At 42.7% G+C, this 15,761-nt stretch overlaps 2 protein-coding genes across 3 annotated transcripts in view; both read left to right on the forward strand.

Annotated features, from left to right (window-relative positions):
• Window positions 1–1,908: 1,908 nt before the first annotated feature.
• Window positions 1,909–11,853, forward strand: mknk2b (MAPK interacting serine/threonine kinase 2b). Its single transcript, XM_061824844.1, has 13 exons — window positions 1,909–2,042; window positions 2,265–2,355; window positions 2,509–2,610; window positions 2,698–2,795; window positions 4,582–4,661; window positions 5,179–5,252; window positions 5,372–5,476; window positions 5,637–5,692; window positions 5,887–5,982; window positions 8,946–9,140; window positions 9,233–9,397; window positions 9,504–9,544; window positions 9,625–11,853. The coding sequence occupies exons 1-13, from the start codon at window positions 1,992–1,994 to the stop codon at window positions 9,896–9,898; spliced, it is 1,428 nt and encodes a 475-aa protein (XP_061680828.1). The 5' UTR covers window positions 1,909–1,991; the 3' UTR covers window positions 9,899–11,853.
• Window positions 11,854–13,759: 1,906 nt separating this feature from the next.
• rexo1 (REX1, RNA exonuclease 1 homolog) overlaps window positions 13,760–15,761 on the forward strand; it is a 28,414-nt gene continuing 26,412 nt past the window's right edge. The window contains exons 1-2 of one of the 2 annotated variants that reach the window (XM_061825640.1): window positions 13,760–14,163; window positions 14,392–15,400. In XM_061825640.1, the coding sequence (XP_061681624.1) occupies window positions 15,235–15,400 (166 nt within the window). In that variant the 5' untranslated portion in view covers window positions 13,760–14,163; window positions 14,392–15,234. The other variant, XM_061825643.1, reaches the window with a different exon arrangement.

Raw genomic sequence — 15,761 nt, forward strand, 5'->3', positions numbered from 1 at the left:
CCTTAAAACTTATTAAATACGGAATCTGTCTACCATAAACTGTTATTTCTCGTGTCTCATAGCACTAAAGCTAGCTGTCATGGCTTTCTGTGACAGCATACAACCGTGTGTGATGACGATGACTTACAGCCATGATGTGCAGCCGCTGCATTGCAGTTCAAGAGCAAAAATCACTTTTAGATTAAATAATATTTGAATTGGTCATTATTTTGCAAATGTATATTTTACATGGTATGTAATAATCCTTAAGTCAACTTGACAGCTGACTCCATACTCCACATACAATAAAATGATCACAAAACACAGAAGCAAGTGGGATTTTTTTTTTAATTGTGTTTTTGTTTTTTCTGTGGTGGTTAGTTCAAGTTTGGCTTGAATTTGATGAATACATTGCGGACTGAAATAGACTGTCTCATTTTACATCAACCTTCAACCAAGTTCTTTTGTTTTTTTTTTTTTACAAAGTTCAAAATGTTTTATGACAAGCAAACAACCCCCACCAGATATATTACGCAATTTTATCTTCACTTAAGATGTCAAAATGATTTTGTGGCTCCTTGTGTTTTTGCTGTTGATTTTTCAGAGGGAGATAATCAAAATGTCAGTGTAGTATTTTAGGTTGCCAACCCCTGTTCCAGACCAAGGCCATTTAATGCTGGATCTGAAAACTCGTGAAGAAAGCACAATAAATGTAGCTCGCTCATGCTTTATTCCCTAAAACATCGTTTAAAAACATCCAGGTAATATTAAAACTGGTATTGTCCAAACTGGTGGATCTTGTCTGTCGACATGTTGCACCAGCCTTCTGTCGCTCCTCCCCCCTCAAGAGCAACGCCACAACAATGACGTGCTGGTTTGTGCGCTTTACATCCTGGTGCAGGGCTTCAGGGGAAAAACACGAATAGTTGGCGTCGTACCGTTTCGTTTGTATCCAAATGATCTCCCCGGGGAAAAAAAAAAAAAAAACTTCCCTAAATCCCTTTCAGACATGCGACTTTTAGCAGAAACTACGTAATGGACTCACAAATAGATATGCGACCATCTATAAATCACCTATGGATTGAAGAGCGTCTGTTGAGACCGCTTGCCGAGTGAAATTAATTCGTCGTATAAACACGAAATGGCCACAGAGGTCCGCTTCTAGAAAACACGTGATCCCTCCAGCTTGCTGACGCAATGGGAAGAAGTTAGGAGGCGTGGCCAAGGAGGAGTCCGCCATGAGGTTATAAAAAGGCTGGAGCTGCTGTTACCTCGCCACCTTCCACGTCCCTTCAATCGGCCTTTTTTTCCTCCCCCCGCCGCCGTCCTCCGCGGCTGTCCGAGCAGTGGGTCTCACCACGACGCCAAAGCTGGAGCTGTAAATTTGACAACCGGGTAAGCCGCTCGTTTCTTTCCAGTCGTCTCAAATTATTAGCACACTTTTATCCCTTCTCCGGCGAATAGTACAAACGGTCTTCATGGTCGATTTGACTTTAAAACCTTTGTAATGGTGTACGGGAAATGTGAGAAAATCACCAGGTTCGATTTCCTCATGGTTCGCGTTTGTATTCGGAACCACGAAGCCAGCTCGACGTCAAGCTGCTACGTTGCTAGCACGCGCTGTGTAGCTTGCCTTCTGTCGTATTTATCATTTTAAAGCTATTCGACTTTGCCTAAAATGTATCCAAATTAAGTGAATATTGAATATTATAATTCCCCGTATTTAGGTTATTCATCCACAGGGGGCTGTATAAACTTTTCCAAGAGGGCTACGTTTAAGATATTTGCGTTACTTTGCATTTCCGAGAGTCTAATGGCGTTGCCTGTTTGCGTTCCGCAGGGCTCCGGTTTAAAGCGCCGCAGAAAACTGACCAGCCCGCACCAGTGGGATCTCTTGCGACGGTCTCTGAAACAGATCTGTTTCGGAGAAAGTGCAATCGGACAGGCCAGACACCACTGCCGCAGCCGCCGCGCGCGTTCTCCCCAAAACAAATTGCCCAAATCCAAGCAAGATGGTGCAAAATAAGATCACCGAAGTCACCGGATTCCATCGCTCCTTTAAGGTTTGTTAAATGTGTCTGCGTACGTGCTGGTTTGTGGGTTTCTTTTTGCACACGTGTGAGAGACAACTGCTAGCATTCAAGCACATTTGTTGCTCCCCATCATATAATTGACTCAAATGCACAAGTCTTGGGTTTTGTATGTTTAAGATCCGCAGCCGACCAAGAGATTGAATCTGTTTAGGAAGTTACGTGTTTGCTTATTACGATATCTTAACTTTTCAGGGGCAAAATCCGTTTGCAACAGATGACTTCACCAAAAACGGATCTCATCTTATTGATTCATCATTTGATTTTGATTCCTCCCCAAGGCATGGTGGGTACACCCCCCCCCCCCAAAAAAAAAGTGGCTATCACAATGCTATTTATGCTGCTTTAGTTGTACAAACGGTGGACCAGTTTCATTGGGGCTGCTTCGTGGGCTCAATCATTTCTCAACTCTGGAATAATGTTGTTCCAATTTTGGCAGACATACCTTCCAGCCAGCCTATTGACATCCCTGATGCTAAGAAGAGAAACAAGAAGAAGAAGCGTTGCAGGGCAACAGACAGTTTCTCTGGGCGATTTGAGGGTGAGATCATTTTTCCAGGACTGTGACACCATGTGAGATTCTGCTACATGCACCAAAATGCTTATGATTCTACTTTACCTCTCACAGATGTTTACAGACTCCAGGATGAAGTCCTGGGGGAGGGTGCCTACGCAAAGGTGCAAACATGCATAAACCTTATAACCAACAAAGAGTACGCTGTTAAGGTAAGACGTAACCGTCGTTCAAAATGAAAGTGTTGCTCTCATTGGACTTTTTTTTTTTTTTCTTTTCTATAAAGTCTTGTTCAAGGGGGTTTTGTTCAAAAAGCAGGACTCTTTACATTGGCTGCCACATGACTCTCTTTGTGTGCTGTTGCTGCTGCTCTGGAATTAGCTGCAGTCAGCAGACACTCCTAGCTGTTTTTACATGCGGCCAGCCTATCACAGAGTAGGGAGGGCTTTACCCACCCATTCACTCGATTCCTATTGCCTGGAGAGTTGATGCTTTGAGAGAGAGAGAACATTGTGTTCTGCCAAAACAAAACCCACATATAGAGGAGGGGTGTGGGCGGCGTCAGTTGAACATTGTGACCCAAGGTGTTTACATGGCTTTATTCCGCTTTTTTTTTTGCGCCGTTGCAGTGATATTTTTTCACTTGTAAAGACACGCCTTGATTTAAGGACTTCCTTTTCTGAAAACTGCACGTCCTCCTGTGAGGAACCAAAGCAAAACATTGCAAAATGGTTTGCTCTCAGTTTGTGGCAAAACCTCAATGTTTTTTCCAGACATACATTCTTGGTGTTAAAGCCACAATTCCAGCTGGACTTCAAACTGCATTACGCAAGACAGATTCTGTACTTGGGGTACTTAGCGCATATCCGTATCATGCACTATAAATTAATAAGCCTGAAGACGAGAGACTCATTTGGTCATGTGTTGGCAATCTGTTGCTGTTGTTTACCCTGTCATCCATTGGTGGATCCTCACTGGATTTTGTCATTTTGGGGGAGGAAGCCAGTGGACTAGGTCACTTGCTTGTCTGGGGGTAGGGGGGGCACAGTATGCTCCTGCCAGATGTCCCGTCTACCATCCCCCGCCCCCAGACGAGGGTTGCAATGTGTGGGCTCCTTGTGTAGCAATTGTAACAAAGCGTCACCACAAAAGTACAAGCAGCTGGCTGCGCATATTTAACACCTATCTGGTTCAAATGTTTATCGGACCCTCTTACTTTTCAGACATAAATATAATCACCCCATCAAGTATACATTTTGTGTGACATGGGTATTTAATTGACCCTCTGTTGTATGAACTATTGTGCTTGTTTATGCTGCCGAAGCAGACTGGATGAGTGCAAGGGGCTTTGGAGTGCTCACAGCGCTCTTGTCTGTGCATTAATCCTTGATGCATGGAAATACAGAGTTTCAATAGCGGCTGTAATCCAGCTACCAGGAAGAGAAACATGCACAACATCCAAGCAAACAATAACTGTCCAGGGCTGGAACATTCAGGCCTTTTTATTTTGATGTCAGCAGTCTATCGTTCTCTTGGCATGAAGCTCAACTGATGGGCCCCTCCGTGGTTAAGCCCGCATGGCAGAACACCGTTATATTTAGAGACTGTTTTGTTTTTACCGTCAACAGTTTGGGATTAACCCACGAAATGTTGCAAAGGAACACGTAAGAGCTCTTAAAGATTTTAAATAAGACTGACAGTACTAAATTTAGAGATTCCTTGTGACATTGTTCATTATCATGGTTTAACTGGCACCACTGAAAGTAGGTTAAAGTATCTTTGCAAGTGTGTCAAAGGGTGGGGTGCATTTCGGTAAGGAGAGGATATCAAGGCCTGCTCCTGCCCTGGCACCACATACGGAACATGTCATCTTATTTTGTGGTGCAGTGACTGGCATATCCCCAGATTTGGAAAAATACCCTTTTGTACATGTTTGTTTTTTTAGAACTGTACCATATCACCTGATCCAACCAATTGAAATCTACCTTTCTCTTCCAGATAATTGAAAAAAGACCAGGCCACAGTCGCAGTCGTGTCTTTCGTGAGGTAGAAATGCTCTACCAGTGCCAGGGCCACAGGTAGTGAATCCTAATGACCAGCTCAACCAAATGCAATTTGATCACTTTGCCCTAATTCAGGGGTGTCAAACTCATTTTTGTCTCAGGCCACTTTGTAGTTAGTTTCCCTCAGAGGGCTGTTATGAGTGTGAAACCATTAAAATCTTTCACCTCATCATATTTACAGATGAAATTTAAGAGTTAGTTTTGAAATCACAAATCAAGGCTAATTGGTTTTTGAACTATTGCTGTTGTTTGGGCACAGAATATTGATTGCAATATCTCAATGTTATCATGTAAGATGTGACAATTTCAAACTTTAGTACAGATTTTTTTTTTTTTTTTAAATCATGGAAGTTGATGCTCGTAATTTGCCTTCATTGGCCACATAAAATCATACGGCGGGCCAGTTTTGGCTCCCGGGCCTTGAGTTTGACACCTGTGCCCTACTTAGTCATTTAGCAATTTTATTACTGCTTTAAATATTTCTTTTTAGTCACAAGAAACCTTGCTTGACTAGCCATGCCTTTTCTCTTAGTAACATCCTTGAACTGGTGGAGTTCTTTGAAGAAGAAGACAAATTCTACCTAGTGTTTGAGAAGCTCAGGGGAGGTCAGTGAGTTGCTGCTTTTTTTTTTTAATTTATTTTTTTTGGGGACATTTAAAACGTGTGTGTGCGTGTGTGTCTGCTTTGTGTAAACAGCTGATGTGCTCATGTTCCCTCCCATTAGGGTCAATTTTGGCACACATTCACAAGAGGCAGCATTTCAGTGAGCAGGAAGCCAGAGTTGTCGTCCAGGACATTGCTAGAGCCCTGGACTTCCTGCATAACAAAGGTGCGCACAAGATCAGAAATCTTTACTGCTGGATGTTGATAAATGTATCTTGCTAGCTACTTACAAGTACACACATTTTAAAAATATTTATAATCTTAGCTTGCAGTTTTGGCTGTGATACACTTAACCAGAGGACTGACTATGGCTTGTATATTTCCAGGAATGGCACACAGAGACCTCAAACCTGAAAACATCCTCTGCGAAAGTGCAGACAAGGTGAGGAGTTGGTGGAAAGATTTAGTATCCGGTTCAACTAATAGGAGCTAATTAGTCGATTAACACATTGATAAGCTGCTCTGGTAGGGTGATAGAATTCTAGGTAGTGTGATTTACCGTACAGTTGTACTTTGGGCTTACATAATTTAACAAGTTAATATTAGGTCCTTATTCTCGACTTGTTTCTCTCTCAGATTTCCCCAGTTAAGATTTGTGACTTCGACCTGGGCAGTGGGATCAAGCTTAACAGTGACAGCTCACCCATCTCCACCCCTGAGCTCCTCACACCTGTAAGTTCGTGATTAACAATTTCTTACATTATATAAATTGTGGTATAAGAGTGAATAGCATGCTTCAACGAAGTGGAATGTGGCGATGCAAAATGGAAAGGAGAGTCACTGGGATCAGATATATGCTAATAAACGTTTTCAACTTTGTCATAGCACAGATTACAAGTACCGATAGGCTCAAATGCAGTTAAGAAGCTAGTCTGAAGTGCAAAGAGATCAGAGTACAGAGTTAAGGCTGTATGAATGGTATTGTGGTACAAGTCAAAAGACAGGCTACAAAAATAATGTCTGTGCTTTGCAAAATGGAGTATTTTTGAGTGAGACTGATATTTTGTCAAGTGGGGGGGAACAAACTTTGACAGGTGTGGGATTGTGCCAATCTAATGTTGAGTCTTTGGTCAGTCGTTGTTTTGTACCTTTCCTCTATGCAGTTGTCTCTTTGCAGATAAGCCTGCACTTTCAGGCATTAAACTTCCTTCATGAAGTTTATACCGCCTGCCTATTGGTCATGGTTGGTGTGTTTTTCATGGTCACAGCCCTGGCAGGATTCTGTTTAGCTTATCACATTATGGTATCAGCAGTTCCCGGCTAGATAGGCCACAGTGTAAGGTACACGTCCTACTTATCAGTTGTAAATACTCTGCCCAGGAGTTTGAGGTTATGATTGTTCAACCCGGCGCCGTCGTCACAACTGCAAAAGCGACGTGCTCAGAAAAGTGGGATGCTTGGCATGTACTGACTGAATCTGGCTTTTGCTATGTGTTGACACAGACTGTCTGTGTAGTCTAAGTGTACTTGATAGACGGACAAGAGCAGGTGAATGGGATGTCGGGGGTTTGGGGGGGGGGGTAGCCTGCAGGAATGTTGTGTGTTGGGGAGTGATGATTACTGCCAGTAACTTCATCTTCCTGGTGAGAAACTAATGAATGGAGAGCTCTATCTTGGACAATCTGAGGTATACCTGATTTTGAGGCTAAGAGGCCTTTCAATGAGACTGTAAGACATATATACTGGATATTAAAAAAACAAAAACAAAAACACAGTCTCCTGAAAAGGTTTCAACAAGCAATGTTGCATTGCAATGCCTTGGAATGCAATAAGGCAAGAGAAGAATGTCCAAGGCTGTGTTGTCTTGTGTAAATAATGTTTGCAAAACCATTCACAAATCCCAGTCAGAATGGAAACATCCACCCTTTCATTGCTTATTGAATGCCTCGTGGCCCCAACTCTGCATTTTTGTTAGGTTCTTTTAACAAGGTTTGTTCTGGATGTTTTTTTTTCCCAACCCCCTCCCATACCTAGCAACTGGGATGTGATTGGCCAGTTGGGAAGGCGGGGGAGGGTCACTGGGAGGTGTAAACAGTCGGCCTGCTCATACGCCATAGCTTTTTTTGTTTTGTTTTTTTGCCTTGGTCTCTGGAACAATGTTATCTGATTTTAATCTCTCTGCCCCTTCATGGTTCATTTGTACAGTAGCTCTTGCACAACTCTGGTTTTGCATCTGTATATTTTTTTTTCTTCAAGAATTTAGTATTATTTTAGAATAATGAACCATGAAGGCAGGATGAGCCTTTCAAATGAAAAGGTTAAACATTGTTTAGCATGAAAGATGTGCGTCTGTCAGTCCAGATACAAGCACAATGGCTCGAGTAACAAAACTCTCATATGTGGGAGAGGGCTGGGATAGAAATTGGAAGCATTGCACAGAACCAACCTGAATGATCCCAAATTTAAGCAGTTATGGCCATTGTCCCATTTGCAAGGCCCTCTAAAGTCTTACCAGATAATCTTGCTTACCAACATCAGAGGTGTGGAGCATGAGTGGTGTCATTAAAGGCTGACTTGTCACATGGTCACAGGAAAGCCCCAGCCTGTATTCAAAATAGAGCACGGAGAAATGTTTGAGTTGGCAATGGATAATACCGCATGTGGACGCAATGGGAAGAACAAGTTTGTTAACCTTGATGCACCTCTTTTCACTTGCCCTTTCGCTTGTCGTCAGAAAGCTTGGCCCTTGTTAGCTATTTAGTTTCTCGAAGCAAGTTTCTTGGAACGGCTATTCTGTTGCATTTTTGGCCTGCGTTCTGATGTTTGTTGTTTTGCGTGTGGAGGCTGGCTTTCCAGATGGGTTGATGGTAAAAATGTGAGGTTTGGGGATTTTTCGCCTGCCACAGAAGGAGCTCTGTCTGAGCTCAGATTTCTGTGCAGCGCATTTCATGACATAAATAGGAGGAGGAGCTGCCGGGATGTTGTGTAATAGTCCTGCTCACGGTAAACATGGCCCCGAGAGATGATAGGAGAGAAAGTGGACAGTTTTTGACTGAATAAACTATGTAAAATCAATTTGTCCGATATTTGCTGTACTCTTTGGATTGGTTGGTCAGTTGGACCCAATAGAATTGTTGAATGAACTAGTGACCTGCTACTCTTTTGTTCCATTACGGCTGTGTTGGGCGTTTGTGGTTTAAACTTATGTAACTGGCAAGGGCCCGGCCCAGTCTGTGGTTCTACAGGATGACCAATCCGCTTTGCTGGTCTCAGTGTTTGGCCTAATTCTTGTCTTGGATACATAACAAGGCAGCATCTGAGCTGTGCCTGCCTCCCTTGGCCTTCAGTCCGCTGTGTACTGTGTGCAGCTGGATGGTCCAAGTTGTGACTCAATGTTCCTGCAAACCTGCCTTGTTTGATGCAGTGCAGGGATGAGGCACAACATGAAATTACTTTCCACGCAGAGAGAAGATGCGCAGTTCCTTTTATTTATTTTTTTTTCCAAGGACTGACCTTCCAAGATAAACATGTGACTCTCACTGATCGCCCCAGTTTAGGCTTCTAGTTTAAACACGAGGTGTCAGCTGAACTGAGGAATGTGAGGAGCACCAGCTAAATAAAACACTTCACTCTTCGTGTGTGCGCACTGCTCTTTGCCGTGCCTGTGGCAAACCGATGTGTTTTTTTTCCATCAGTGTGGCTCGGCAGAGTACATGGCACCTGAGGTGGTGGAGGCCTTCAGTGAGGAGGCCACTATTTATGACAAGCGCTGTGACCTCTGGAGCCTGGGAGTCATCTTATACATCATGCTGAGTGGTTACCCACCCTTCGTAGGCCATTGTGGGGGTGACTGTGGCTGGGAATTGGGGGAACCCTGCCACAGGTGCCAGGTGAGAATTTGGAACGATCGCTCGGGCCCTTTTAAAATATTTTGAGTTTGTCTGACTTTTATTGAAACGGAACTCCTCTTTTCCTCCCATAGAACACTTTGTTTGAAAGTATTCAGGAAGGAAAGTACGAGTTTCCTGACAAAGACTGGGCTCATATCGCCTCAAGTGCCAAAGACCTTATATCCAAACTACTGGTTCGGGATGCCAAAAATCGCCTTAGCGCTAGCCAGGTGCTGCAGCACCCTTGGGTGCAGGAGGTGAGTGTCCAGCCAACAGGTTGCCTCTTTATCTCTGTTTAGTAACGTGTGAATATATTTTTTTTTAATGTGATTGTCTCTTCCCCCCCCCCCCCCCCCCACTTAGGGTACATCTGACACTTTGCCAACACCAGTTTTTCATCAGAGGTGAGGCAATGACCCTGCATGTTGTTGTGATTTGAAAGACTTGACCTCATGAAACTGGTTTCCTTTCTCTTGTTCCTCAGAAGCAGCAACGCGAGGGATCTGACATTCTTTGCGGACAAGGCCATGGCTGTGAACCGGCAGTTGGCAGAACAGGATGGCATTGAAGACCAGCATCATCTGGAGACCCCCTTTGTGGTCACTGCCGCTGGCTCTTCCATGCGCCTCTCTCCTCCTTCTAACTCTCATCTGGCAAGACGACGGCAACGCAGCAGCCAGCCCAAGGGCGGCCCCGTCTCTGCTGCTGAACTCCGTCAGCTCTTGGCCCCTCTTGTTATTGTGGGGGACTGTGCCTGAATTCCGTCAGTGTTGACCACAGACCTACTACGAAGATCGAAGACCTGCTCCTCTCCTTGCCCGTCTTTGACTCTAGCTCGCCTTGGTCCCTCGCCATTCAGGCTCTTTCTGCCTCGCTGTAAGGGGAGACCGCAGCTCTTCTAAATGCCTTTTGATCTTCTGGAGCACTTCTGAAGCACATCAGCCCAGGACCTGCAAATAAAAATGCACGTCCAGGTTTTTTGGGGAGGGGTGGTTAAGAGAAAAGTATTTTCTAAGTTATGTCCCCCACACCCCCTCCCCTTCTCTCAACACTTGTTTTAAAGTAAGCAAACCAAAGGACAACCTCTCGTGCTGCTCACACGTTACAACTGGATCCACTGTGAATTAAGTTGTCTGGAATGTTCTTTTTGCGTTAAAGTATATGCATGAATAGTCAGTCTGCACATGCATACGAGCTTATGCAATACGCCAAGATGAAGGTGTACATACAGTATGAGGTTGGAAGAGCTGTAAGCCAATGCAGTCTGTGCCTGGTGCAGTAATTGTCTGGCTGGGGGATTCTTAAAAGCATTTTTTTCTTTGTTCTCCATTCAAAGGAAGATGTTTTGGATCAATTTGACTTGGTCGCCATGCAATTAAAGCTCCAAGAGCAGAGAGTGTCTGTCCACTGCCAGCTGTGATGTAATTTAGTGCACTGATTTAAACAGTTTGGCCAAATGATCAGTTGCTATACTGTTCAGTGTGACGAGTCAAAAATCTAACCATTTGGTTGCCCCCAAAAATGACTCTTCAGCTTTGAACAATGTCTAGTATGTTGCTCAGAATTTTTTTTCATATATATAAAATGTAAAGAATTTATGGCATCCCATAGCCACACCCAGTACATATGGTTTTTCATTTTTGTATTTTGTATTTTTTTTTTTAAATAAGGAACTATATGTATGCATTAGCTCTAACCTTTATTTTTGGCATCCAAGGTTAGAAATCCCTCTACTGGAGGGTGTGAAAAGCACATTTTGGCCTATGTGACCTCGTCATTTAATTGAATACACTTATTTGGACCATGATGCGTTGTCTTATTTTCGAGACGCCCATTTCTAAATATTAACATTGAGTTTTTTTTTTCCCCACAGACAAAAAAACAAACATTAAAAAAAAGGAAAAACATTCCGCAAAAGCAACAAAAAAATGTCTTCCACAAATGTGTAGCTGTATTATGTTTACCTTTTTTTTTTTTTTCCATGTTTAAAACTCCATGTGAATGTGCCACTTTCATTTTTTGTATGGCTTTTTTTTTTTTTTTCTCCATTTTGTGATTGTTAAGGAGGTGCTACTGAGTTCCGGTGACGCACCAGCTGGTTTCTTTCAGTTTGTTTATGGTATATGTTTAAGTTGAGTATGCGAGTTGGCAGAGGTTTTAGTTGATCTGGAGCGTTCTTGCCCAGATTTTTTTTTTTTTTTTTTTTTTTTATAAATGTTCATGAGTTGCCCATTATTTTCTTCTGGAATGAAGTAAGACTTCATTCTGAGACTGTGATAGGCAGTGGAAAAGCAACGATGTCTGTTTCATGAAAGAGGGTTCAAGTCGTGACCTGGTATATTGAAACGTGTCATAACCTAGCAGCCAGGTGCTGACAATCCACTGCCAGCACTGCGGTAATGGTACGCCGGACATGGTTGCTTTGTTGGGAAAGAATCTACTCTGCTGATAACAGGACACTGTAATAGCTCTCAAAACCACCTACAAATGCATCATCATGAGATTTTATGTCTTATAATAAGACTTGAATTTGTATATGCAGGTGTTTATTCTCTTATTTGGGGAAACTATGCTAAATCTCAATGCATTAAGATGATGATTAAGGCAATCTTCTTGGGGTTTTTAAAACTCCTACAGTTCAGTATTTTCTTTTTTTTTTTGTCTCTTTCAAGCATAAGTTTGATACTTGCAATCATGTGCGCACACAAAGGCCTATACTCAAGATCCTAACTGGTATAATAAGAGTTCTTGGTCATGATCATTTCTACTTTTTTTGTGAAATGGCAGTTGTATTAAGACTGTCTTATGGGGAGAAAGTTCTGTTCTAAGCCTCTCACTTTTTGTTTGTCATTGTGTTGTAAGGAAGTGATCAATTTATTCATGCGGACAGTGTCGACCCTTCCCCTAATTTGAATGTAGTACAAAGGCAAAGAATATACAATCCAGCAACACTGATTAAAGCCTTCCTAATGGAAGTCCTTAAGTGTGAGGCAAGCGATTCTGCCTGTGGTGGAAGAACGGTCCTTCTGATGAGGCTTCTGAGCCAATGCCTAATTTTAGCACCATCTTGATGCCCTTGGGGGAAGAAGTTTGGGATAAATACATCCTTAAAAGTACAAAACAATTTGGATTCAAGAGAAGCACTTTACTGTACCATGTGAATGATTGCACTTCACTCGAGGCAACATTTAAAACATTGTTCCAGAATTTTGTATTGTTTTTCTAAAAAACAAAAAGGCAATAAAATGCTTTTAAAAAAATGTGTGATTATGAATTGTGCTCAATGAGTTCTTTGAAGTTTAATATTAAAGAGGATTATCTTTTTTATCAAGGTTGAGGTGAGGCCTTGCCGTCTGTTAGCAGTAAATCATCTTATCAGTCACACACTGATATTTGAGATATGTCACGTGTCTTTGGCTATTAGTAAATACCAGCTCACTTGTCCCGTCACTCACTGAAATGTGACGTACAACTTTGTGTCAGACAGCCCAGTGCCACTGTGGGATTTTCCACAGGCGGGCCCAACTGTACCAGACTGATGCAACCTGCTGCAAGAGCTATCCGCTTATATGCTTCCTGCAGATAGGGAATCAGTTCCTCATACAATGCTGCCACAAATTATCTTTATGCTATCAAAAGTAAGAAATATGGAACGCTGTTAACACGCATAAACTCACAAAACCAACTCGAGTGAAGTGACTGTCCCTTTAAAATAAACTCAAGACACAGCTATTCATGTCAAATCACTGGTAACCAAAGCGACGATATGGTAGTTCTCAGAGAAAATGCCCATATTTGGCCTAATTAGTCATTTATTTTCCTCATGTCATGTGACTTCTCCTTAGAGTTACAAGGTTTGAGATGGGAATGAGGAGCAGGCAGGCACTTGCAGAGATTTTTGAAGGGCAGGTGCTCAAGTGAAAAAAAGGGCACCCGCTGCAAAGATTATTGACAAGAAAATCAGTAGAACATGTTTCGCTTATGTATTTCTGTTAACACAGTCAAAGGGGGCGAATAGTGAATATAAAACATCTACACACTCCATCAAATGCCAGTTTTTTTGTGGTTCAAATAAATGTGAAAAAGATAAATTAGTTCAAAACTTTTCGTCTATTATTGTGTGTACACACAACAACTCAAAGCTAAACATTAAATATTTTAGAGAGGGATGTAAAGTGAAAATACCCCAAAGGGTGTGGAAAAAATGTTGCTCTATATGAAGATTACAATTATCACGATTATTTGTCTTAAAGGACATCGCAAACACCCTTCAACTGAGCTGCAGGACAGTTACCAAAGCAGAAGTGAATCTATCCAAAGGCAAGATTGAGAAACTTATTTATTGTATCAATTAGAATTAATTATAACCATGGATAGACATTTTCAAATCGGAAGGTTACCATAGTGCAAATTGAAAGTTACGTAACTGATTTAAAAAATAGTTCTGTATATTCCACGCATTGTTCAAATCGGTAACTCAAACCCAGTTCATTGCGTAACATGTTTTCGGGCATTGCAAGCGGAACGAGAATGTTCAGGAAACAATCAACTGATGCAAGAGCGGTGGGACTTTTGCACACCATTCATGGGGCGTGACTGAGCGCCACGGATCGGTACTCTTGTGAGTGTCGTCCTCTTGTGGACCTTTTTAGTTTCACACCTAATCTAGTCGTGGCGTTGATTGACATACGACATTTCGAGGTTACCAACAGCGTATCGTGAACTAGAGAACTGTACATCCCGCAGGCGAACGCAACGAATGAAATTTACTACGATATAACGTGATATCGAACTTTTTTTTTTTTGGGGGGGGGGGGGGTGGCAGTACTTTGAACACACTTTTTGCGGGTTCGTATTTTTTTTTTCTATCCCTTTCCAGAAAAGGTATCACAGGACACACCCAACATAGCTGTGGCTAATGAGCCAATTAAAGTCTTACTAATTGGATCCATGCAAGTGAAAAAGGCACAAAATGTCGCGGTGCTGCACGTAGTTAAGCGTGAGCGTTCAAAGCGAGCGACAGGTAGGTACAGCTTCCAGGGGATTTTATAACACTAGTTTAAATGTAAACAGCTCATTTCCGCAAAGGTTGTTGCTAATTTAACACAGTAATGTGCAAGTGATATTTTGCAACGTTTACTAAATCGTGATCAATTGTAAGATTACCCTCTTTGGAAATAGGCCAATGTGTAACTGATGTACCTGGTGGAATTCTGTCAATGTTAATGACTTTTTGTTTGTTTCTCCCCAGTGAAGGAGCTGAACGGTGAAACTCTCAGCAGCTGTTTCATCTTTAATTGAGCAGCGCATTTCCTGGTTCACTTACATTTTGTATTCAAGTAATTCCTTTCATTCACATTTTGATGTCACGGGACACTTTGAGACCACCGGTGACCAGTATGTCATCATTTTGAGAACTGCAAGTGGTTCAGAAAGGGCCACCTGAAACCGTGACCTGGTGGGCGTGTGCATTGAGAATGATGTTAGTCCCCAAATATGCCAAACATTTCGTGAGTTCTGCAAAATGAATGTCACCACAGTCACTCCACGAATATGCTTCTCCAGACTTGAGCAGAGGACTGCCGACTCCTGTGAAATAAATGTCTTATAACAAGTGTTGCTTAATCAATAATATGATGATCATCACGTGTTTGTTTGGTTAGGTAAATGCCATGTTGATACAGTTGGAAGTTCCCCTTTTTTTAAATAAGACTTGAGTTTCAAGTTAAGGGAGTGAGCTTCAATGGTATAGAAGAGAAAGCAAATTAAGAACGCGGTTTGGACTAAAATAATAGCTTCTCCACGTTCACTTAACTGCTGGTTTGAAACTAAAGCTACGTTCCATGAGCTCACCCGGAACGTTCATAATGAACTTGTAGTTTTTCCCCAGTCTGCCAGTAAGGCTGTGACACTGGATGACGTCACAGAAACGCGAGAGGTGACGCGGGATTTCATTTCCGCCACCTATCCAACATGGCGATGTGGAGACGTTGTTATTGTCCCAACTCTCATTAAAGGTTCGTTTTATTGCCCACGAATGAGCGGAACCGGCCCCAGGAGATTGCCGGGGGAATGAGAGGAGTGTCTGGGGAAAATGCTGAGATCAACCGGCTTCTTCCGTGGGCTTGACTGTCCGTTTTACACGGAATACACCGAGGGCAGCGGCAATGGGTGCAACAGACCCTACTGTCACTTCAGGCACAAACGGCAGAACTACGGAGCTTCAGTCGAACCTAAGAAGCTTCACGCCGCCCAAAAAGGTGACCACTAGTTGAGTTTTAGAGCCAAGAAGGCCTGTCATGATTTATTTATCCGTTAAGTAAGATGGACAACGATAGTTTTTCCGGGCTCGATAAATGGTCGTTGTGGTGAACAGGCAGATTGGACCGGCTGTGTCATGAGCTGCTCGTGGGTTCACGAACGCCGGCGGAGTCGTACAGTTTTGCCGGTGTTGATTCTGTCCAATACTCCTCAGAATTATTCCATGTACAGCGTAACTTGAACTGCGTCCGCGAGTCCCATCTGCGAGCTAGCGAGTTGCGTAGCTAAACTGCTCGCTCCACCGCGTTAAAGTCGTTTAAAGCCTTCGTGCCATTCCCCAATTAACACAAACCCTGGGAT

The sequence above is a fragment of the Syngnathoides biaculeatus genome, chromosome 7, assembly GCF_019802595.1.
Source record: "Syngnathoides biaculeatus isolate LvHL_M chromosome 7, ASM1980259v1, whole genome shotgun sequence".
Taxonomy (NCBI): Eukaryota; Metazoa; Chordata; class Actinopteri; order Syngnathiformes; family Syngnathidae; genus Syngnathoides; species Syngnathoides biaculeatus.